Source organism: Coregonus clupeaformis, chromosome 35 (assembly GCF_020615455.1).
Source record: "Coregonus clupeaformis isolate EN_2021a chromosome 35, ASM2061545v1, whole genome shotgun sequence".
Taxonomy (NCBI): domain Eukaryota; kingdom Metazoa; phylum Chordata; class Actinopteri; order Salmoniformes; family Salmonidae; genus Coregonus; species Coregonus clupeaformis.
The window spans coordinates 25368433-25394061 of NC_059226.1; the positions used below are offsets into that span (position 1 = coordinate 25368433).

Below are 25629 nucleotides of genomic sequence, written 5' to 3' on the forward strand. Positions count from 1 at the left end.
ATGTAAACAAGAAAAGACGCCCATCCGGATAAATCACATACCATAAAGGCAGACAATCTGTATTTATTTCGGTAACAGCGATACATTTTTGTTTTCCATGTTATGTTTTAATTCATAGAAACAAGGAGCAATGGACTTCTACATCAATTTGAAGGTGAATTTCAGGGGGAATGCGAAACATTTTCTCCTGTCAGGCTCCGAGACTAAGAGTTGGGAGTCAATGGAGGCCATGGTAAGCAAGGATAACGACGGTGGTGTTTTCATAGCAGCATTCACCTTGGCATACCTTTACCGTAGCCTGTTACTGAAAGCTATCAACGATCGATCGCCGACCGCTTATTTGCTAAATGTTGTATACCTCCTATACATTATTGATACCCTGTAGTTGAAAACATTGTTTATTATTAACATTGCTCTAGCTATGACAATCCAGTATTGTAAAATTAGGGCCTAACGTTAGCTAGTTACAGTAGCTAGCTAAACGTAAACGAACAGAAGAGCAGTATTATAACAACGTCCCAGTCGCAACAACATCCTATCGAGCAATGTTAAAATAAGAGGCGCTGCTATTAATAAAAGTGGATATATTACATTAGGCCTACATTTTGCTGAAATAAATTAGAAAATAATGTATTGCCTGCCCTGTAGAGGACATCCACGTAGATGAGTATACATGCGTCGTAACCATGTCAATGGTAACAACAACAGTAAAGAAGACCAGTGACATTCTTGATATGAGCACTTGAAGCCGTGGTTGTCAAAATACACTACAAATATAACCTTTCGTCTCATTTAGCCCCATTATCATCTATTGTTGAAATTATTCAGTTGCATAATTTTGGGATTAAGTCATATTTACCCCAGTGACACTTTATTGACAACAGTCAGGCTATTGCGATGGAGGGCTACAGTTAATGTTGCTGGTTCTTTGCGGTTCTCATTTCCTTTTCATAAATGTAATATCAGAACAGATGACTAGCCTATATGATAGCTTGGTTCATGTTAGTACTGTACTCTTTTTGAAGTCAGTATGTGGAGCTTATTGATTCAAGGGTATGAGTCTGGCTAATGACACTTGAGGCTTCCGTCTCTCACTCCAGGGTTTAACAGCCCTGCCCTATGATGCCCAAATAAACATTTGAGCCAAGCTGCCTCATCTGACAATGTCCCCTTATGCCAAGATGTGTCAATTTACAAAGCAAGCCATTAAAATATCTTGCAAGAGTGCAATGGGCTGCATTCTCTCTCTCTTCACCCAGTAAAATGGGAAATCTTAATTTCAGGGAGTGCTAGACTGAGTGGATGATGCCAGTTGTTGTTGTTTTTCCTATATGGAGAGCTTATGAGACTGTTTCCCTCTGAATTTCCTGGCAGCACTATGCTCAGACTCCATCGTCACTCCACTGTCCAGTCACCAAGTCATGGAGTTCATCCTCATTGAAATTGCCATTGTGTCTCCATGTTGCCATGGCATTGCATTCAAGGAAAATTGATACATTTTCCTTTCAGGCATCATGCTACATCATAGCCCTGATTGTTCATTCAATTAGCAAATATGGGATACTACGGCATAGCCTAAATATAACCTTGATAACATTATTGATTTTATTGGCTTTCCTTGAAAGGATCACTTTTATTTACATTTTGGTCATTTAGCAGACGCTCTTATCCAGAGCGACTTACAGTTAGTGAGTGCATACATTTTTATTTTTCATACTGGCCCCCGTGGGAATCGAACCCACATCCCTGGCGTTGCAAACGCCATGCTCTACCAACTGAGCTACACGGGCCCTATGTCATTTGGAGGCACCTGTCCTTTATGTGTCTGAGAAACAGCTTGCTAAATCATGTAATACGCTGGTGGTTTATAGATTGTGTCTTTTGTCTACAGGTGAAAAGGTCCTTTGGCCTGTGTAATCTACAAGTGACTTATTTTGATGAGGAGAATGAGGAGGTGAGTGAGAGCAAAGAGTTACGGCAATGTTAATACAATGCTATTACAATGTTGTTGCAATACATTTCCGTTTTGTGTTTCAGGTATCCATAAACAGCCAAAGTGAGTAGTAAAGAAAAAAAGTTGTACCAAACATAATATTAGTTCATTGTTCAATGTAACATGTGCAATTTATTATATTTTTCCTCTCTTCTAGTCGAGTATGAGGAGGCATTAAAGGTAGGTGGTAACTTAAATCTGACTCCTGTCCATATTTAGGCCTTATGATAACAAAAGGTTAAAGTGAAGTGTAACTGTTACCAAAATACGCCTTCAAGTAGCAAAGCAATACATTTGCAAAATTAAATTAACCATCATTCCTCTGTTGATTTCATCAGAGTGCATCCAGGCAAGGGAATCGGCTGCAAATGAATGTGTATGAGACCAGGGGTCAGCCCACGCGTGTGCCGGCCAAGGCCAGTGGAGGGGAGCCCAAGAGAGGGTTCCGTCCCCCACAGCACTGCCCAACCCTGGCTCAGGTGGTGAGCAGGAAGGTCCAGGCTGCTGTCCCTGAACAGGGCATGGTAAGGACAGAGCTATAGATATACAAACTACTGTATACTTGCTACTTAATAGTGCTGAGCAATTGACCAACATTTTGGTTATGTTTCGGTTTTTAAACAACAAATTGACCGACGTTGGTTCAATTATTTGAATTCCATTTTGTTCGGTTTTTTTCTGTGAGCTCAATGCGCACATCTCACAGTTTCTCTAGAGATAGATTACATCCAGCCTGAACTGTGTGATGTAGTAGGGAGTTGTAGTTTCCAACAGGCCAATATTCTACATAGTTTAGCGCATAAAACGTGGTAATTAACTACAATGATCATAATCCATTGCGCATCTACTTGTGCGCGATCGTGAGGTGATATAGAGAGCAGCTGTTGCTTCGTGAGGTATCTCTACCTGAAAATACATGATCTAAGTGATTGGTAGTTGGTATTTAGCAGTCATAAAAGTATGCCTTATTTACTTTGAAGAACTAAAAAATTGTAATTTTGTCAGACAGCATAGGCAGCAGCTCTATAGAGATGAGATGACTTGAAATGAAATAATAAAGTAATCAAATAAAACAAATGTAATATACACAACAACTGAAATATTTTAGTAAAGTAAAGTACGGTGAATAAATGATGGTTAATAAGTGATAAGCAGTAATGGGCAGTCTACCATTATGGGACTTTTATTAATTGTTTTATTCTGTGTTGTTACAGCATTCAACCCACATAATGCATAGTTCATTTAATGTTTGTTTTTTAAATAATCGAAATCAAAAACCTCAATATTTGTTAAATAATCGAACTGGAACCAAACCTACCTCAAAAAGCACTGATCGCGAGGCCTTCCGAGTGGCGCAGCGGTCTAAGGCACTGCATCACAATGGTTGAGGCGTCACAACAGACCTGGGTTCGATCCCAGGCTGTGTCACAACCGGCCGTGACCGGGAGTCCCATAGGGCGGCACACAATTGGCCCAGTGTCGTACGGGTTAGGGGAGGGTTTGGCCGGGGGGGGCTTTACTTGGCTCATCGCGCTCTAGCGACTCTTTGTGGGGTGCCGGGTGCCTGCAGGCTGACTTCAGTCGTCAGTTGAACAGTGTTTCCTCCGACACATTGGTGCAGCTGGCTTCCGGGTTAAGCGGGCGGGTGTTAAGAAGCGCAATTTGGTTGGTCATGTTTCGGAGGACGCATGACTCGACCTTCGTCTCACCCGAGCCCGTTGGGGAGTTGCAGCGATGAGACGATCGTAATTGGATCGCAATTGGATATCAAAAAATTGGGGAGAAAAAGGGGGTAAAAAAAATACCAAAAAAATAAATAATGGCTCAGCACTATAACTTTTTTTTTTTTTTTTTTTTTTTGGGGGATGGATCAGCTTAATATTGCAGATAGATTGTATCTTCTATTAATGTAATTGTCTGCATCACTTCCAATCCCCCATGTTTTTTTTTATTTTTTATATATATATTCCCCTTTATTACTTTTCAACCCCGCCATCCTTTCCCTACTTGGAGTAAATTAGTGAACAACAACGCCCAGGCCTCTACTTCCGGTCTACACTTACTATCTACACCTTATGGACACAGTTAATTTTACAATAATTCTATATATATATATATATATATATATATATATATTTTTTTATTTTTTTGCTCCTGAACTTCTTCTACTCTCAACCTCTCCGATCATTTTCATGATATCCATCCGGTTTGCTTCTAAATGCCATATCTTTCTAACTGTGCTCTTTCCCAAAAGCTCCCAACATACAACCTATATACTTATTATGGACACAGTATGCTTACATTATTAGCGATCTTTGTTATTATTTGTTGTTATTTGTTATTAGTCCCATCCTTCAACTCTATTCAATACCTCCCATCTATCTCTTAACACCATCCATATAGGATTTCTATTCTATATTTGCTCAGCACTATTACTTATATAGCTACTTCTTTAAAATTGAATGAGATTTTGTGTCATTAGGAATAAAAGTAAAAACTAAACTAAGTCATTGTGAAACATACAATAAATATGGCTTATTCGTCTGATTTCTCACTACTTTGGTTTCCAAGGTGATCATGAAAGAACTAAAGGGGACCAAAGAGGAAGATAAGACACCTCCAGCATGGTTTACATCTTACATGGAGAAGGTGAGGAGATGATTTGGACATTGATCTTTGGACCTTACTGTGGTTTTATCTTCAATTAATGTACTATTTACTATTGAAATGAAACAGTTGTATGTGTATATTTTATAGATCAAATTAAACTAACTAGCTAACCAGTAACCCAAACTCTTGTCATCCAGTTCAAGGACCAAGTAGTGAGGGAAGCAGTGGAGAAGATCTGTCGGGAGTTCTCGGGCCAGTGCTGCATCCACAAGCCCATTGGGGCTGAGGTCCAGATCCCTGAGGTGACCTCCTCTACCCTGCCTGGGGGTCCTAGTTCCACCCCTGCCTGCAGCAGCTGCCGGGGCCAGACCGCTGGGGGAGGATACCAGTGCAGGTGAGAAGGGGAGGAGGAGAGAGGTGGTTCAGGTGGCTCAGGGAGAGACTAGGGAGGACATTGACAAATGTGAATTAGTTAAAATGTCTGTAAAGGTAAATAAACACTAATGTAATCAGATATTTTCTTTCATGTTTTTGTTTTTGTAAATAGCCTACTCCCACATACTTTCAATTAAGTGCCTCCAAAATACATTGTGTTGCTCCAAAACAAACTAATTCCTTTGATCAGTTGTCGTTTCCATTTCTTAAGTATGCGAAACCTGAGAAGATCAGTTTCAATTCATCAGAAGGCCCTTTGGTTGGTGTGCCCCTCCCTGACTGTCTGGTTTCTTTTTCCCAGTGTGTGTACATCCTGCACGCTGTGTGAGCCCTGCAGTTTCTCCCATGACCCCAGCCACAACCTGGTGAGAGCCAGAACACCCCTCTCCATCCCTGAGCACGGCTTGCCAGCCCTAGATCACAGCAGGTAAGACTAGGGTTCGAACATATAACATATTGTAACAGAGTTACATATTCACTTTTTGGAACCTAATTTAACGCTTATGGGGTGCCAATGTTAATTAGTTATTGTTTATTTTGGGGATTGTTTTGTGTTATGTCATTTTCAATCCTACAATGATCATTGTCGTCAGAAATGTGTCAGAACGGTGTCTGTCCTCTATGATGGCCGATCAGAAACCCTTGCATTCTCCCCTTCTCTACCTCATCCCCAGGTTCTACCGGCGAGGGGACCGGAGCTTGCGTAAGGCGGAGAAGCAGCGTCTGAAGGCTGAGAAGCGTCAGCTGAAGGCGGAGGTAAAGGAGATCAGGAAGCAGCTGAAGATGGAGAGGCGGGGCCTGCAGTGGAGTGCCGCCGGCGATGGGAGCTCCTCCCCCGTCCTGCTCCAACCCAGGGCCACCCAGGCCAACAGCCCAGAGTACGTCTTAAAGGGACAGTTCACCAAAATTAGATGAAAGTAGATACTGCTGGCAAGGCTTGGTATTCAGTGTATCATGAGGTAAAATCAGTGAGAGGCATAGGTCTTGTCTCTGTAGTTAGACTGCTGTCAAAAGGAGGGAAATGACAGAGAGAGTTGTGCTTTGGCCATAATTAAGGGATGGAGAGAGGAAAGGATGGAGAGATGTTCTGTGGTTTAATAGTGTATTTTGGCGCTTTGTCCCCCAGGCGTCCCAAGCGGCCCTGCCCTCTGGTGGTGCCAGCCATGACGGCCCTGTTCCTGGATGAGAACCTGCCTGATGGGACTCGTCTTCGCCCGGGCACAAAGTTCATCAAGTACTGGAAGATGAGGAACACTGGCAGTGTGAGCTGGAGCTCTGAGACCAAGGTACTATTATGGGATGAGAATGCACCTGGGATATGCACATTATCTGAGGTTACCATTGACAGCCACAGTACTCTTAGCTGAAAGAGAGGACACGACAAAGAGAGTTAGGCATAACACTGACAGTCACTCTCTCTCTCCCTCCCCCTCCCCCTCTCTCTCGCTCTACCCTCATCTTCTCAGCTGAAGTTCATGTGGGGGAACCTGGCGGTGGCGTCGGGCGACCGCTGGCGTGAGGTGGCTGTGCCTTTCCTGCAGCCGGGTCAGGTGGGCGTGGTAAGTGTGGCCCTGTGCGCGCCGGCCCTGGAAGGCTCATACACCTCCCACTGGCGTCTGGCACACGGTGGGGAGCAGTTTGGCCCTCGCGTCTGGTGCAGCATTATGGTGGACCCCCTGGCCCCTGCAGCCGTGATGGCAGATGGCATTCTGGTGTCGCCCTGCGTCACCCCCCAGGCAAGTCCACCCACACGCTTGACTTTGGTTCTCAGTGGCCAAACTGCTATACAATGCTGTAGTTCTCTGAAAAAGATAGTAGTAATCTCAGTTAAGTATGTATTCTGTCTGGGTAACAGTTATTTTGATATGCTGGTGCTCTACAGGGGAAGAACCCCCTCTCCACAGATAAGGGTGGGAAGTCTTGTGCTGCAGCCTCTAGGGATCAAGCACTCATGTCAGTGGACCAAGACGAACGAGAATACTACATTCCCTCTGTGGACCTGCTCACAGCCCAGGACTTACTCTCCTTTGAGCTGCTGGACATCAACATTGTTCAGGAACTAGAGAGCGTGCCCAACAACACCCCGGCAGGTAAGCCTTCCAATGCTATTTACATGCTAAAACTGCAGGGTGTTCTTAATCAGTTGACTGCACTTTTCCCGTCTCTTTTCTGAACTTCTCTCTCATTTTCTCTCTCTCTCTTCCACACAGATATGACCCCGTGCATATCCCCACTGCCCCATGATGGTCCCCTGCAGGAGAAGCCCACCCTGGGGTTGATCCAGGAGGAAGCAGAGGCCCATCAGGCCCAGGGAGTCACAAGCATCCAGCTGTCTCAGTGCCTGGGGCCAGGGGCGGCGGGGGGCCGGGTTCCAGCCCAGGAGGAGGGAGAGGAGGATATCAGCGGGACTCAGTTTGTGTGTGAGATGGTGATGCGCTCGCTCACCCTGGAGGAGGCCCCAGACCACACACCTCTCTGTGGGAACTGCCCCGGCAAGTGTGAGAGTTTTTATTAATTCATTTAGTTCCATATTATGCCTATGTTAATACCAGATTAAGGGCCATAACAGTGTAACCAAAATTCCTTTCCCTGATCTTCACAGTGGTCCACCCAGCAGCCCAAGGTGGCGCCGCCTCCTCCTCTCTTAAAGGGAAAGCTGTTGAGAAGCGTTTGGAGGCGAAGGCGGAGAAAACCCAGGACATATCCACCATCAGCCCTGTGGCCCCAGCCCTAGCCCCACCCCAGCTGGCTATACCAGAGCTGAAGATGCCAGGTGATTGGCCCACCTTATCCTTCTGTTTTCAATTAGTTGATTGGTTGATAAATACCACTTGAGCTCAAATCTGGGCCCTGCAAATCTGGGCCCTGTTATCAGGTAAAAAACAACAATTAAATAGTTTGACCGTTTGCAGATGAGGGACTGGAGTCAGACATCGAGAGCATCTGCGTGGACGCCAGCGGTGACGAAGACAAGGGCGAAGATAAAGGAGAGTTGACAGAGGGGAAGAGGGGCCCCCGCAGCCGTTCCTCCTCGGCCTCATCCGAGGATTACATCATCATCCTCCCTGACTGCTTCGACACCAGCCGCCCGCTGGGAGAGTCCATGTACAGCTCCGCCCTCTCCCAGCCTGGCGACGCCCCTGACACGCCCACAGACCCCGACCGCCAGGGCCGTACCACTCCCGAGGGGGAGCACAATGAAGCAGAAGAGACCGTTTCAGGCTCCAGCAGCGCCAACGATATGCTGTGCACCTCCCAGACGTTGGACGCCATGCCCCTAACCCCTGTGGTGGTGGCACCCCCTCGGCTCAACTCAGCTCTTACACTCAGGTGAGAAACCATGGGCCAGCTGTGCTTGGAAATAGGTTTACGGTGCTATTACACATTTTGACAGTGCTAAATTGCTGAGATGTTCCAAATGTATTGTTGGCGTTGTCTTCAGCCCAGAGAGCAATGATCAGACTGAGCCAGCAGCAGAGTCCCTTGACAGGACTGAGGTCTACCAGCTGGGGGAGTCAGAGGATGGTAAGGCACACACAAACACACACACACACAAACACACACACACACACACACACGGTCACGTACATAGTTCTAGCAACTAAAGGAAACAAAGCAGTTGGGCCTAACTGACAACAATGCCCTAACCGTAATCGTGTTTTCTGCTTGCTGCAGTGCCTTTTTGCTGTCTGATCATTCAGCTGTAATATCGAAAGTACAATGTCTACTTGGTTCTAAACAAACACAAGTACTAAGCACTAGATGAATGGCTATGGGGTAGAGGTCTGCTTGGAGAGTCATTCTTGTCAAAGAGCTCCTTCTATACACTCCCCTCTAGAGCGCTACAACTTATCCATATGAGCATACCGGTATATCCTTTTCCCAGAACATAACCAACCAGTCATCTCTGTGATTGTGTCTGAAAGGTTCCAAGCAGCCAGACAGTCAACCAGACAGCCCATCTGCTTCTGGTGACTCAGAAGACAACTCCGAAGACCCTAGGTGGGACCCTGATGTGCAACTCAGTCAGTTCAGATGCTAATATTTTGCTATATCTCTCTTGTTAAAGAGATTGTTAAAGCGGAATGTCAATTTAATGATATTAGTGTTGGCTGACCAGAAACAAAATGGTGTCAGTAAGACTCACAGTAACACTCTCTGTCTGTCTTGTTCCTTCTAGGCACCCAGGCATCACTGGAGGCCTGGTGAAAGGAGCCCTGTCTGTCGCAGCATCTGCCTACAAGGCTCTGTTCACTGGGCAGTCTGGCCCAGTGCAGGTCAGTCCTCCATTCACTTCCTACAGTGCTGTTAATGATGGCATTCAAGGTCATCGTTTTTGCAATCACAGAAGATTGCTACAGTGAGGGGAAAAAAGGATTTGATCCCCTGCTGATTTTGTACGTTTGCCCACTGTCAAAGAAATGATCAGTCTATAATTTTAATGGTAGGTTTATTTGAACAGTGAGAGACAGAATAACAACAACAAAATCCAGAAAAACTAAGGTCAAAAATGTTATAAATTGATTAGCATTTTAATGAGGGAAATAAGTATTTGACCCCCTCTCAATCAGAAAGATTTCTGGCTCCCAGGTGTCTTTTATACAGGTAACGAGCTGAGATCAGGAACACACTCTTAAAGGGAGTGCTCCTAATCTCAGCTTGTTACCTGTATAAAAGACACCTGTCCACAGAAGCAAACAATCAATCAGATTCCAAACGCTTCACCATGGCCAAGACCAAAGAGCTCTCCAAGGATGTCAGGGACAAGATTGTAGACCTACAAAAGGCTGGAATGGGCTACAAGACCATCGCCAAGCAGCTTGGTGACAACAGTTGGTGTGATTATTCGCAAATGGAAGAAACACAAAATAACTGTCAATCTCCCTCGGCCTGGGGCTCCATGCAAGATCTCACCTCGTGGAGTTGCAATGATCATGAGAACGGTGAGGAATCAGCCCAGAACTACACGGGAGGATCTTGTCAATGATCTCAAGGCAGCTGGGACCATAGTCACCAAGAAAACAATTGGTAACACACTACGCCATGAAGGACTGAAATCCTGCAGCGTCCGCAAGGTCCCCCTGCTCAAGAAAGCACATATACAGGGTAATCTGAAGTTTGCCAATGAACATCTGAATGATTCAGAGGAGAACAGGGTGAAAGTGTTGTGGTCAGATGAGACCAAAATCGACCTCCTTCCCTGAGCCAGGGCATTGAAAATGGGTCGTGGATGGGTATTCCAGCATGACAATGACCCAAAACACACGGCCAAGGCAACAAAGGAGTGGCTCAAGAAGAAGCACATTAAGGTCCTGGAGTGGCCTAGCCAGTCTCCAGACCTTAATCCCATAGAAAATCTGTGGAGGGAGCTGAAGGTTCGAGTTGCCAAACGTCAGCCTCGAAACCTTAATGACTTGGAGAAGATCTGCAAAGAGGAGTGGAACAAAATCCCTCCTGAGATGTGTGCAAACCTGGTGGCCAACTACAAGAAACGTCTGACCTCTGTGATTGCCAACAAGGGTTTTGCCACCAAGTACTAAGTCATGTTTTGCAGAGGGGTCAAATACTTATTTCCCTCATTAAAATGCAAATCAATTTATAACATTTTTGACATGCGTTTTTCTGGATTTTTTGTTGTTATTCTGTCTCTCACTGTTCAAATAAACCTACCATTAAAATTATAGACTGATCATGTCTTTGTCAGTGGGCAAACGTACAAAATCAGCAGGGGATCAAATACTTTTTTCCCTCACTGTATTAACATTGCTTGAGACGTCGAACTGGAATGCCACCATTGTGAGGCTACTTTAACATGTCATTACTGACTGAGTCAAGTTATTATCTAGGAGGTGTATTTTAAACAGTATGTTGTCCTTCCTGCAGCCCCCAGTGGACGGAGCCACCCAGGACACCATGATGGCGGTGCTGGTGGAGATGGGCTTTGGTGACCGGCCGCTCAACCAGCGGCTGCTGAAGAAACACAACTACAACCTGCTGGACGTGGTCAACGAACTGGTCCAGATGACTGACAATGACTGGTACTCCACCCGCTACTGAGGAGAGAGGGAGGAGGAGGAGGAGAAAGAGGTGACCTCTGACACTTTGACCTCTTTTCTCTCTTCCTCCTCTCTTTTAGATTTGGACCAAGTTGACAGGAGGTATCCTGACTATGACCTAAAGAGACATTCCCACAGACTTTGGGATATTTAGACTATCAAATAGCTACAGTATGTATGTAGATTCATTTAACATGGCCTTTTCTGGCTGTTGGCTTTTGCATAGGAAAGGGGGAGACTGAAGGGGGGTGGATGAGGTGGGCTACTCTTTCCAGGAGAACACCTTCATTTCTGTGGTAAAAAATGGTAAACATATCACAAGTTGCTATCGCCAAGCCATTCCTGTCAAAAGCATACTCACCCTTGAAGTCATAGATTGGAACACAGGCTGAATATGCAGCCATAGACCAGGTATATTCAACAAGAGTTACAGTATGTGTAAGTTTAGCTGAAGGGGTGTTGGGTGTAATATATATTTATCACAGAGAGCCAGAACCATATAGGACTTGCATCTATAAGCTGTGGCAATAGTCAACATTGTATGATGTTAATCAACTTCATTGAGTGTTTGAATAGTGGACACGTCAGGTCCTCGTTCCAAGTGTGTATGACTGTCAGTGTTGGAGAACGCTATGCTTCTTTCAGATCACAGCAATTAAAACACACACACACACCCCCCACACGCTTAAACCTTTCTCAGCTTAACTGTTCAAAGTATCAGCGTACTGTAGACATATGATGCGTGTCTTATTGATTGAAGATAATCATTCCCCTACTTTCTGTGATGTCGTACCATGGCTGACAACATGCTATGGATATTTGTGCGTAATGGTGTACACATTATGAAGTATTTTTGAAATGAGGACCATTAAATTGATGCACTCCATTTAATTCCATTTTAAGAGGGTATATTAATCCCCATTCTTAACTAGGACCATATTTAGGTTTAAAAAGAAAAATAATGTAAGTATAATATACAAATATGATTTTTTTGTTGCACATGGAAGACATAAATACCGATGCAAACCCAAAAGACTAGCTGCTCAAGAAGTGAAGGATGTTATAATTGTTTAAGACCCCATTGAACGGATTTTATTTATCAAAAAATGAATTAACCTCCTTTACAAAATGTCTTCAATCTGTTCTATATTGTCCTCAGAGGGAGGGGGTTCTTTTCAGAACAATACATGGGGCCTGGTGATCATGATATATCAAAAGCATTGACTCTTTCCACTTGGTATCATTCTTTAAACTTTGTATAATTTTTTCCACTTGATATCATTCTTTTTTTTTTTTAAACAATGTACGTCAAGTTCTTTCAAAACATGAAAGCTGAAATCAAGCAGTGTGTAACAAGTTTGAAATGCTTTTATTATTTTCAATACAGAAATGCTAACGTGTTTCAGGTGATCCTAGGAGGTAATCTTTGTTGTTAAAATATTTTTGGTTTAAGAGTTGATTGCTTGAGGGCTGTTTGGAAATGTAAAGGAAGATTTGCCTATGTTCTTCTGGTTGAAGCTTGCTCATGTCATTGTGCTTGAATTTGCACTGTTCTATATGTTTATATTTGTAGAAAATAAAAGTTACTGGAAATGTTTGCTTAAGTCTTGCACACTAAGGGGAACTTGACAGGGTTGTGGGCATTGTGAAAAAGAATTATAGCACTTACAGTGATCAGTCATATAATGAAGCAAATGGATATTGGTAAAAATCATTGTTAATACAGAAACCCTTTGAATCAACCCTATTTTGGTATAGTGTAGTCTTAATGGTTCTTAGGGTTTGCCTTACCAAAGAATAAATAAGTGTCTGCTAAATGACTAAAATGTACAGTCCTGTATTGCCACTTATCAGTCAACTTTTAGGGTGTCAAGGAGAAACTGAATTAAAGGACAATAAAGGATTGTGGTGTTTGAATTAATTAAAATTAAAGTAAGCTTTTCCCACAGTGGAAAAATGTATGTCAGAAATGATGGCAGGTTAATGGAGGTCAGAAACAGTGAGATTCATACATTTCTACATACATGTACTTGAAACATTCATACCTTCCATATATGGGCAGGATATTTTCATAGAGGGTGAAGAATGAGAAAACGCCAAAAAGTTTTTGGGGAGGGATAGTGTGCAGATTGTCTGAACTCTTTCTGTGTTGCACTTAAAAGACTTGCCTTGAACCCTGATGTTGAATTGCATTGAATTCTAGATCGTGCTGAACTGAGCGTTTGAATCAGGAAAAGTTTATTCTCACGACCTCTACAAGCCAGAATGTTGAATAAAATTCTATTTTAATGTACTTTACCGGCATGCGCACAAGATACAAATACATGCACTACTTGCCGAGCTCGTGCACGTGTTTACATGGTTTTGCGCATGCTTCAGGGGATAGAAATCTGAATGCACTACCAGGGCTTTGGAAAGTTGATGTAATTATACTTTCCTATGGATATATTGTATCACATACCTACCATCAAAAGGACCAACCGTACAGACAACCGGTAAAGTACGTAAAAATTCAATGTCGGGTTTCCAGGCAATTAAAAGACAAGCTAGTAGTTCCATTAAAATGGGGAAAAAATTGCTTTTTAGCAGAACTATTTCTCAAGCAAGAATTTTGTTAAGACTGTCAGGGAGTGGTCGTATGCCGTGTTCACATGCTTGTCGGAAGTAGGAAACTCCCGACTTGCTGATTTGTTGAACGCAGCACATGTAAAACAACCAGTTAGCAAGTCGTACATTTCAGAGTTTTCTAGTTCCGACTAGCAGTTGAACGCAGCATGACTGGAGTGGGGAAAACTAGCTGTTATTTGCAGATGTTTGGAGCTTTTTGTTATTGGTTTACTAACCGCATGGCGATGTCACCATGGAAAGCCGAAACTCCCGCCCATGCAAACCTGCTGATTAGAAGATCCTGTGTAGATTGTATTTTCAACCAGCAACTATCAGGAAATAACACTCGTCAAATTTTGTCACACTTTTACAGCATTAGTTTCATCACAATATGATACAAAACACAGGAAAAAAAACATTTTGACTGCACTGGGCCTTTAATCAATACTCAACTTGTACATATCGTGTCCCCCTATAGGAAGTTGTATGTCACCGTGTCAGTGACGCTGTGCCTGCTGGTCAGCTCACTGGTCTTCTTCTTCCTGTTTCCTCGCAGTGTCACCCTCTCACCAGTGGCTGTCAAGTCTGTCTGTTTACTTCACCCCGACCACTGTCCAAATGAACATCACGGTGAGACCTCATTGGCCTTATTCATCCATATACCACACTGTCAAAACGGTTTCTATCTGCCATAAAATTATCTTCCTCTGCATCACTGCAGTGTGTGTTTTGGAAGTGAATGTAATAATCACCTTGTCTCTTTCCCATCACAGAACATCCTGAATATTACCAATGACAACTTTTTTACAGTTAAGGCCTACAACTTGACAGTGCAGGCTCTTTTTGATAAAACTGTTGTGGGAACGGCTGATATGAAAAATGTAACCAACGTGAAACCACTCACTGACAAAACGGTGAGCACCTCCCCTCATTACCAACTGCTATACCGCAGAGACGTTAGCTTCTGGAAGCCTCTAAATATTGTTACTTGACTCACTGATGCGCTTCCATATTTCCCCTGACAGTTTGCCTTTGAGATTCCTGTCAAGCTAGTGGAGGAGGGTCTGAAGTAAGTACAAACTATAACCTTGGTTAAATTATGTCTGGTGCTGAATCTTCCATCAAGTCAGTACTGAGACATACAGTGGATATAAAAAGTCTACACACCCCTGTTAAAATGCCAGGTTTTTGTGATGTAAAAGAATGAGACAAAGATAAATCATGTCAGAACTTTTTCCACCTTTAATGTGACCTATAACGTGAACAATTAAATTGAAAAACAAACTGAAATCTCAGGGGGGAAAACTAAAAAACTCACTAACCTGGTTGCATAAGTGTGCACACCCTTAAACTAATACTTTGTTGAAGCACCTTTTGATTTTATTACAGCACTCAGTCTTTTTGGGTAGGAGTCTATTAGCATGGCACATCTTGACGTGGCAATATTTGCCTACTCTTCTTTGCAAAAGCGCTCCAAATCTGTCAGATTGCGAGGACATCTCCTGTGCACAGCCTCTTCAGATCACCCCAAAGATGTTCAATTGGATTCAGGTCTGGGCTCTGGCTGGGCCATTCCAAAACGTTAATCTTCTTCTGGTGAAGCCATGCTTTTGTGGATTTGACTGTGTGCTTTGGGTCGTTGTCGTGCTGAAAGGTGAACTTCCTCTTCAGCTTTCTAACGGACGCCTGAATGTTTTGTGCCAAAATTGACTGGTATTTGGAACTGTTCATAATTCCCTCCACCCTGACTAAGGCCCCGGTTCCAGCTGAAGAAAAACAGCCCCAAAGCATGATGCTGCCACCACCATGCTTCACTGTGGGTATGGTGTTCTTTGGGTGATGTGCAGTGTTGTTTTTGCGCCAAACATACCTTTTGGAATTATGGCCAAAAAGTTCAACCTTGGTTTCATCAGACCATAACACATTTTCCCACGTGCTTTTGGGAGACTTGATGTTTGTTTTTGCAAACTTCAGCCGGGCTTGGATGTTTTTCTTTGTAAGAAAAGGCTTCCGTCTTGCCACCCTACCCCATAGCCCATTCATATGAAGAATACGGGAGATTGTTGTCACATGTAGCACACAGCCAGTACTTGCCAGAAATTCCTGCAGTTCCTTTAATGTTGCTGTAGGCCTCTTGGAAGCCTCCCTGACCAGTTTTCTCGTCTTTTCATAAATTTTGGAGGGACGTCCAGTTCTTGGTAATGTCTCTGTTGTGCCATATTTTCTCCACTTGATGATGACTGTCTTCACTGTGTTCCATGGTATATGTAATACTTTGGAAATTATTTTGTACCCTTCTCCTGACTGATATATTTCAACAATGAGATCCCTCTGATGCTTTGGAAGCTCTCTGCGGACCATGGCTTTTGCTCTGAGATGCAACTAAGAAAATGTCAGGAAAATCCTACTAGAACAGCTGAACTTTATTTGTGATTAATCAGAGTCACTTTAAATGATGGCAGGTGTGTAATGACTTTTATTTAACATGAGTTTGAATGTAATTGGTTAATTCTGAACATAGCCACATCCCCAGTTACAGTGGGGGAAAAAAGTATTTAGTCAGCCACCAATTGTGCAAGTTCTCCCACTTAAAAAGATGAGAGGCCTGTAATTTTCATCATAGGTACATGTCAACTATGACAGACAAAATTAGAAAATAAATTCCAGAAAATCACATTGTAGGATTTATTTGCAAATTATGGTGGAAAATAAGTATTTGGTCAATAACAAAAGTTTCTCAATACGTTGTTTTATACCCTTTGTTGGCAATGACACAGGACAAACGTTTTCTGTAAGTCTTCATAAGGTTTTCACACACTGTTGCTGGTATTTTGCTCTCTGCAGGTCATTCACTAGGTCCCCCCGTGTGGTTCTGGGATTTTTGCTCACCGTTCTTGTGATCATTTTGACCCCACGGGGTGAGATCTTGCGTGGAGCCCCAGAACGAGGGAGATTATCAGTATGTCTTCCATTTCCTAATAATTGCTCCCACAGTTGATTTCTTCAAACCAAGCTGCTTACTTATTGCAGATTCAGTCTTCCCAGCCTGGTGCAGGTCTACAATTTTGTTTCTGGTGTCCTTTGACAGCTCTTTGGTCTTGGCCATAGTGGAGTTTGGAGTGTGACTGTTTGAGGTTGTGGACAGGTGTCTTTTATACTGATAACAAGTTCAAACAGGTGCCATTAATACAGGTAACAAGTGGAGGACAGAGGAGCCTCTTAAAGAAGAAGTTACAGGTCTGTGAGAGCCAGAAATCTTGCTTGTTTGTAGGTGACTAAATACTTATTTTCCACCATCATTTGCAAATAAATTCATTAAAAATCCTACAATGTGATTTTCAATTCTCAATTTGTCTGTCATAGTTGACGTGTACCTATGATGAAAATTACAGGCCTCTCTCATCTTTTTAAGTGGGAGAACTTGCACAATTGGTGGCTGACTAAATACTTTTTTCCCCACTGTATAAGAGGGTGTGCACACTTATGCAACCAGGTTATTGTAAGGTTTTTATTTTTCATTTTTCCCCCTCGAAGATTTCAGTTTGTTTTTCAATTGAATTGTTCACATTATAGGTCACATTAACAGTGGAAAAAGTTCTGACATGATTTATCTTTGTCTCATTCTTTTACAACACAAAACCTGGCATTTTAACAGGGGTGTGTAGACTTTTTATATCCACTGTAAAGTTGCTTTTGTGGCTGTTTGGTTATACAAAGTATACACTTACAATATAGTGACGCAGTCCTTTTTAAATGAGTTGTGCTGTAAAGTTCAGCTTATTTTGATTTTGGCATGTTGTCATGAAAGTAATGTAACTCATTCGCTGTAAATGTGAGAATTTATTCCGTGTGCTCTACAGACAGTTAATTCCTTCCTTTTCCTTAGATAGTTGTTTTTGAATAATGTATAAAGACAAAGCAAAACTGGATATTTTTTGTTTGTTTTGTATTTAGAACAAGTCTGAAGCATTACTATCAAATGTTTGAACAGATTGATATTAAGTATTTGTCTTAGAAAAGTACATAAGCATACATAAACTAGCATAACCTGCTTAGCTTAGCATGCGTAATCCATCTCCATTTCCTCTATGTGTTGCAGGCTAATTGTCACTAGCAGTAGCACTTCTTATTCATAAAACAAGTCAAAAGCATTCCCACTGGGCACACCATGTCATTTCAACGTGGATAACTGGTTAATATTTGGTTGATCAATGAGATTACAACCTATATTCACCCACTCAAAAAGACAGCCAAAAGTTAGTTGAATTTCCAATGTGTTATCACTATGCTTTCAGCTATCTAAGAGCACAAACAAATTCCAATGGAAAAACAGTCTGATTTTTGGTTTAGTTGTCACCCAAAATGTCTCACTCTGCTATCAACCATTTTAAAAGCACAGCAAAGTTCAAATGGGAATGCAATGTCAGATTTTGTTTATTTATAAAACAGATTGTGTTATCACTGCACTTCTTTTAAAAGCATGACCTGGATTGCGGTTGAGATTACATTAAAAGTATATGGTGCAAGTGATCAATGCCGTTCGAGATTCTGCACAGATTACAGAAATTGTGAAGATCTCCACAGACCTGTGACGACTTATGCATGCTTTTTGAACATGCAAACTTTATATGATTACATAAGAAATGTATAATTACAGTACCTCAATGTGGCCTTGGATATGTTACTCATTTTAGGGTTGAATGTTACATTCTCTTGTAAGATAGCCTTAACTTTAGGCTATTTACTGTATTACAAAAGTAATATTGAATTGTGTTTGGTTGACAATGCAACCAAATATCAACATTTTAAAGGAGAGGTATGGGTAACTGCCAAAATAAAGGAAACACCCATTTAAAGTGTCTTAATAGGGTGTTTGGCCAGAACAGCTTCAATGCACCTTGGCATAGATTCTACAAGTGTCTGGAACTCTATGGGAATGCAACACTATTCTTCCATGAGAAATTCCATCATTTGGTGTTTTGTTTATGGTGTTGGAAAACGCTGTCTCAGGCACCGCTCCAGAATTTCCCATAAGTGTTTAATTGGGTTGAGATCTGCTAACTGATACGGCCATGGCATATGGTTCACCTCGTTTTCATGCTCATCAAACCATTCAGTGACCACTCATGCCCTGTGGATGGGGGACTTGTCATCCTATGAGGCATAGCCATGGTAGCCAAAATAGTGGCCTGCCCAACATTTTTATACATGACCCTAAGCATGATGGGATGTTAATTGCTTAATTAACTCAGGAACAGGAACCACACGTGTGTGGAAGCACCTGCTATCAATATACTTTGTATCCCTCATTTACTCAAGTGTTTCTATTATTTTGGCAGTTACCTGGATCGGCTACTTGGATAGTTCCATCTGAGCCACTGGCTTAGTCCCATAGAGTACCACAGTATGAGTCTGTGGTGGCCAAAAACAAACCTTTGCTGATAATGCCGTGATGATAAGAAGTCCGCCGACACTGTACTTTGTTTATAAAGGTTTATTATAACAAAGAGTTTCAGCGTCAGATTTACAGATACCTGCAGATATCTGAAGAACAGCAGGAGCCAATTCTGTAATTCGCTATTCCCCCTCCTCCCTGTTCAAGACATGGTATTTATATCATATATGACATAGTATGGCGTGATTTTAATATCCAATCCCTGGCCTTTTTCACGTATCTCCCCATATCCTTTTTTCCAGGAACTTTAGTAATGCTTTCCAGATGTTTCAGCAAAGTAGAGTAAAGTTCATCTGTTACACCATTTGCAATGTCAGCACAATCACAGAGCCAAGTTTCCTCTAAGACACTACAAGTCATAATACCCATAAAACCTAGCGGTCAAACAAGGAAATGGTTCCAATCGTTTTTCCACCATTCATTTTTCCCATAGGGGATTTTAGAAACACTTAAAATAAGGGCTGTGTTTCGTGTAGGCTTACCCTGGCGTGATCTTTCTGATAACCATGTAAATCTCTCTAGGACAAAATGACTTATCAATATATTCGCCTGTATTTACCCCTCAAATGAAATGCTAATTAGCTGCTAATATGGCTATTATAAAGAACTACAAATGCCATGATGATCTGGACGAGACTGCCGAATCGAGGCAAAGGTAAAAATCTCTGGATTAACTATTTAGTAATTCATATATTGGCATTTCTTTAAACTGACATTTCTTTGAACTTTCTTGTGCAAGTTTTAAATTGACACAATACCTGTTAGCAAAGGTGTCAGCTAGAGATGATGCGCAGGAGCTTGCAGGGATTTGTAGTTTTGCATGACATCTACTTTGATGCTAATTAGCTTTTTCAAATCTGAGTAAATAGAGCCGACTATATTGATAAAAGTCACCTTGTCCGAGAGATTTACATGGTTATCAAAATGTCACACCAGGGTAAGCCTACACGAAACACAGCCCTTATTTTAAGTGTTTCTGAAAATTCCCTGTGGGAAAAATGAATAGTGGAAAACGATTTGAACCATTTCCCTGTTTGACTGCTAGGTTTTATGGCTATTATGACACCTCAACTGTGGGGCTCTATTCTTTTAACTTTGTTCTTTTTAGTTGGGTTGGAGACATAGCATAGCATCCAACATTTCATTTGTTAACTTGTCGACAAGTTAATAGGCTATTTATTGTATTTCAAAAGTGATATTGAATTGTGTTCGGTTTATATGTTGGATTCATGTCTCCATCTCAACCAAAAATCTAAGTTCAAGAATACGACTAAATAAAATGTAACTTTTATTTAGTCCTATTCTTTGACTTTTTGATTTTTGGTAAAGATGGAGATATGAATCCAACATATAAATTATACATTTGTAGGCTAACTGGAATTAAAGCCAGACTAAGTCATTAGCACAGATGGAACTATCCATGCAGAAGGTGCATCTCCTCGTTAAATTTGAAGTCAACCAGAGCTTGAAACGCTAGGCCTATTGTATTGTCAATTTTTAGATTAATTCTGGGTTGAATTTAAATAATAGCTGTTGATGACTTTGCAAATGCTATATAGGCTTAAATAGCATCAATGATGATATAAGTGCTAAAGTATGGTCACAATTTCATTTGCTCTGTTAAACCTACCCTTTGGAATGACTTCGATTAGCAACAGTGAATTTATTTAGTTTTAAAGTGAATGGCTCTCAACAATAATTGTCACGATAGCACATTGGTAAAAATCAATGACAAATCTCATAGCTAAGCTGGGCTGGGCTTGGTTAAAATCCTGCATGGGAGACTGAAGGGTAGCTGTAGATGGATGAATTCTCCAGTAGGAGGTGCTGCCCATCCTATTGTTTTTTTCTGATAATGGATATAAAGTTGCCATTCTGACGTTGTTTTAAAGGTACAAATTCAACATATTTGATACAATGTTTGTCTGAAATTTGGTTACCATGATGACATGCATAATCGTGTGGTTGAAATTTCACCGTCAAATCCAATGTATTTTCACAGATTCCACATCACAATACGTTGAGGTAGCTTAGTGGTTAAGAGCGTTGTGCCAGTAACCGAAAGGTTGCTGGTTCTAATCCCCGAGCCAACTAGGTGAAAAATCTGTCGATGTGCCCTTGAGCAAGGCACTTAACCCTAATTGCTCCTGTAAGTCGTAAATGTAAATTGTAACAACGCTAATTCAAGCAGTTTGTGCCAGTGGGTTGTTTTGAAATCATATGATCTTTCATAAGGAAATCCTGTAGGTATTCATTATTTTCTCCTATTTATTCTTCCCAGCAATTACTGCAAGAAATCTACAATCAAGATCCACACGTTATTTGTCCATCTTCAGTGAGTATGTGCCCTGTCAGTCAGTATGGGTAAAACACCCCCCAAATGTAGCTTTGTTCCCACAGTTTAGCCATTTTAGATTCTATTAACATTATAATGCATATATTCAACAATGAACAAGAATCATGTTGAATCTGTGTTCTGTGGGGAAAAATGTAATACCATAATAGTTCATGACTAAATGTTTTGATGATAAACGGACACAACCTCACCCACCTAGTAAACCAATGGGGTCAGAGATTAACCTATTTATTTCTTATCAGTGGTTAAAATCTGAGGAAGTGCTATAAAAGGGCTGTATTGCTTGTTAACTTGGCCCAGTTTTTACAGTGATGGCTCAAGGGAGAGTTTCTTTCATGGCTGCGGTTAGGAAACCTTGATAGCCGGCTGACTAAATCTGATACAATTACATAAATTATCATTACATTTGATGAATTAAATAATAAATGAAAATGGTATAACCATCTGTATCTTCCACCTCCCTCAGGATGTCCATGAGGGAGGTGGAACCTGGCCCACTTTGAGCAGCTTTCCTTGGACACGTTTGAATACATTGACTGTGGGTCTAACACCACAACACCCCACCTCATCAACCCTACACCCTGAGACCGAGGGCTCCATGAGGGGCGTGATGACAAGGGTGAGGGGAAGACTGAGGAGTAAGCCATAAGGCTATGAGGTGAACTGTGGAGAACAACTGTGTGGTTTAAAGCCATACAGTTGGTTTTTCTTGAAAAAAGAAACAGCAAAAATGTGGAGCTTGAAATTAAAATGAAAGCTCTGAAATGTTCTGTTTCTCTTTTTTTATGCACCTCTGTAGCACTTGCTTTATAAGTAGGGTCATCGCTGTTGTTGGAGGCTCTGCGCTATGAAAATTACTTTTTTGCCACTATGTCCTACTGAAAGAGACACTCTGTTTTGTCTTCCAAGAAACTGAAAGACTTGAGTTGATTACAAATTTGCACACATTTTTGAAAGAGTAATTCAAATGTTATATTTTTGCATAATTTCCTATAAAACAGATTGCCAGTGCACTTCTACAAACAAGTAAATGCAACTTTTGTATGTGTTTCATTTATATTTAATTGATGTTGGTGGTTAAAATAGGTCAATTAAGTTTTCTTAAAGTTATGCATACAATTATGTAGCATTGATCACATAATGACTGTAGTAGACTATAACTTTTCTATGGAATCACATGGGAATTAGAGTTCTCTGTCTTTGACTTTTACTCTAAGAATGCGATTGTGACTACTGACCACCCATGTGATTTCTATGTTATGCCATAATCTCTCTGTAATTGTATGCTAACTAACTGCTATAACAAGAATATCTGGATATTAATTCATCTATGGTTTTTCCTGTGTCACTGAAATGAGATTATTAGTGAGGGGAAAATGGTGAAGTTGTTTGGAATCCACATGGACAAGAAGTGTCAACACAGGTATTTTTGGAATGGGGAAGCTAACCAATTTACTTCCTTGCCTTGTGTTCTTGCGCTACAATATAATCATGGCTATGTTTCTTGTACCCTGTTCAAATACTCTTAATCTTTACTTTCTCTATTCCTTGAGGTAAGGGTTTTAGTGCATTTATTTCACCTTTGTCAGCTCAGTGAAATAAATTCAATACAATATTTTCTCAGGCTTTGTGATTCCATGTTCTTTGTTTGGTCACATGATTAAAGGATGTGGTACTTTGAAATAGCCACTAAGTGGTGCTGAAGTTGCATAGAAAAAGTTGCCTTGACGAATGACAGTTGGGTCCGGTCCATATGGGTCTTCTTCTTCACCAATGACTGGATATGGGCTCTTCACCACTGCTGAGAGTACTGTATGGACTGTAAAGTAGAGAAATAAACACTCCTATAATCTTATGTACTGTATCAATAATGCATAGCATTTTCAAGGAGTATCACATGCACACACCAAGTATCTGTCAATCTTAGCACTGTACTGGAGCTTGTTTTTGCAGTGTGAACATTCATTCACGGCTGGAAGACAAGAAGGAGAAGATAATGGCATGTTAGTGGATACGACGGTCGAGAGGAAGTCATCAAAAGTGCTCATACAGTACTCTAAGATTTTGTACAGATGTTGTAATCAGCGTTGTGCTGTTACTAAAAACATGTTATCCTTCCTGTCAACTGGTCCAGTTGTCTGTGACTGTAGTTTCACAGTTGATAATTCACCTGCAAAATAGCACAACGCAGGTGGCCATGCCAATGAACTGTATGTGACCCATGTCAACCGGCTGGCAACTACCTCTAGTCCTTTCTCACCCATGACAGGCACTCACTGGGGGTTGCATCCAGTAAGAATGAAACAGGAAAAAGTATTTTTGAAACTATATTATTACCACTACCTGAACTCGTAACCAAGCGTTTTCTCCTAATTGATTCTCCTGAACATAATTCAAGACTTGTCTGCCTGCCACAAACCTCAGGTTTCCAATCCCCATAACTCCTCATCTGTGATATTTGAGCCACTACACAGTAGGAGCGCAGAGTGTGGCCCCCATGTATTATTTAACAGACCCCATTCTAATGAGTGGACGGTAGAGCGTGACAACCTCTGCTGCTGTGGAGACTTGGTTTGGCCGGGCTAGAGTCATTAAAATGATAAAACTATATAGAAACCTGGTTCTATTTTAGTCCTGGGGACCCACGTAACTGCACATTTTTGTTCAATACCAGGACTAACACACCTGATTAAATTATTGATGTTTACATCATAAACATCTGTTATGCAGGTGCTGCGGTCCTGTGTTTTCACCAGGACTGGAGTTGGGAAACTTGACTAGTGTAGAACACTCCGAGCTGAGCATTCCTCCTAAATGGGAGGTTTTCTGTTTGTGGTGAGGATGTGTGTTCATGTCATCTCTGTGGAATAGGTTGTTGTTGACTCAGTTAATGGAAATCATTGATGTGCCTGCAAGCGAGAAGCTACCAGATTACAGAGATATTCATGAGCCAATAGAAGGCTTTAGAGAGTAAACAAATTCCATTGTTCTCAAAGTGTTGGAGTCAATTGGGGATTAATGGCTCTGGTATTGTGGGCTCCTTGCTGGACGACATGGCAAAGTCATGTTTGAACATGAGCCCACAGATAATACTCCTTAAACAGAAGCCTCTGGGCATAGAATTGTTTGCTTATGACAATCGATTCCCTTCTTTGCCTGAATTTTGCCAGTCAGATGACGGTTGTGGTTGCAGGGTCAGAGATTTACAAATAAGTATGCAAAAGCCCCTTTTCTGAAAGGCCTACTCATGAGACATAATAACATGAGCATGTCTGGCTTATAATGAATATGGTGCAAATTAAACATTTAGATATTACCTGCCTGCTGAGCTGGTGCATTAGACTCTGCCAGTGGCTTTGAGCTTGGCTCTGATGGGTCCTTTGTCATCTGTCACAAACAAAAGAGGTAAATGTAAATGCTGTTTACATGAGGCACCCTGACATGCAGCAGAAACACCAAATGCACGTGAGATATTTTGCATATAACTAGGGGTGTTGTACTTCACAGTTTTGTAAACAGTTGCGCACCTCAGACAGGGAGGGGTTCACCCCAAGTGACGGGTCAGTTTTACACCCTCCATTTAGATAGGTTTTAATGGCCTCCAACTTCTGAATACCTGACAATGTTGAACATCCAAAATGGGGTGGAGTGGAGATCCTATACAATGATCCCTGTTCTCAGTACCAAATTACCACCAGGAATTTGCAAACTTATTTGTAAGTGATAATGGACTGTATTGCATACGGTAGCACCTTGCTCTGCTGTTTCAAGAGGTGCTTGAATTTGTAAGCACCAGTAGCCAATAACATTTAATGGCACCTTATGGTGGGAGTGAGGGATTATGAGGTTTTCCTACATTTCAAGGCTATTAATTGGCTCTCGGTCAGTGCTGGCACACATGACACATTCAGCCGAGACGTCAGGTATGACCAGAGGGACACAACCTGCAAAATGAATAATAGGAAATTAGGTTGGCCCCTCACATGGGTGTCGCATGTCCGACTTTGGTTTCCACCTCCGGTATTAATCAACTATGGAACAAGCCTACTGATGGTAGCCTACCTGCTGCTTGGCCCTGGACATCCTGCGGTCCACCATGGTCTGCCGGCGCTGGGCT

At 41.8% G+C, this 25629-nt stretch overlaps 1 protein-coding gene and 1 pseudogene across 2 annotated transcripts; both read left to right on the forward strand.

Moving 5' to 3' along the window:
• Window positions 1-12997, forward strand: LOC121550873 (next to BRCA1 gene 1 protein-like). Of its 2 annotated transcripts, none has more exons than XR_005996994.1 (19): window positions 1-232; window positions 1892-1954; window positions 2038-2056; window positions 2151-2173; window positions 2332-2517; window positions 4565-4642; window positions 4801-4997; window positions 5340-5465; window positions 5713-5916; window positions 6165-6324; window positions 6505-6774; window positions 6921-7128; window positions 7249-7536; window positions 7641-7811; window positions 7951-8368; window positions 8481-8563; window positions 8965-9063; window positions 9219-9315; window positions 10922-11005. XR_005996994.1 is itself a non-coding variant. In XM_041863268.1 (19 exons), exons 1-19 carry the CDS (start codon window positions 131-133, stop codon window positions 11093-11095), a joined length of 2943 nt encoding a protein of 980 aa, XP_041719202.1. In that variant the 5' UTR covers window positions 1-130; the 3' UTR covers window positions 11096-12997. The 2 variants fall into 2 exon arrangements, 1 of the variants encoding a protein (XP_041719202.1); XM_041863268.1 differs by having other exon boundaries at window positions 8965-9040; window positions 10922-12997.
• Window positions 12998-13940: 943 nt separating this feature from the next.
• LOC121551757 lies at window positions 13941-23302 on the forward strand (annotated as a pseudogene).
• The last annotated feature ends 2327 nt before the right edge of the window (window positions 23303-25629 follow it).

What these genes read in the sequence shown, in the direction of transcription:
- LOC121550873 (XM_041863268.1), top strand. Translation starts at nt 131, where the DNA reads ATGGACTTCTACATCAATTTGAAGGTGAATTTCAGGGGGAATGCGAAA. An exon ending in CTGTCCCTGAACAGGGCATG is followed by an intron (nt 2,518 to 4,564) that starts GTAAGGACAGAG and finishes TTGGTTTCCAAG; the next exon opens with GTGATCATGAAAGAACTAAA. An exon ending in ACCCAGGCCAACAGCCCAGA is followed by an intron (nt 5,917 to 6,164) that starts GTACGTCTTAAA and finishes TTTGTCCCCCAG; the next exon opens with GCGTCCCAAGCGGCCCTGCC.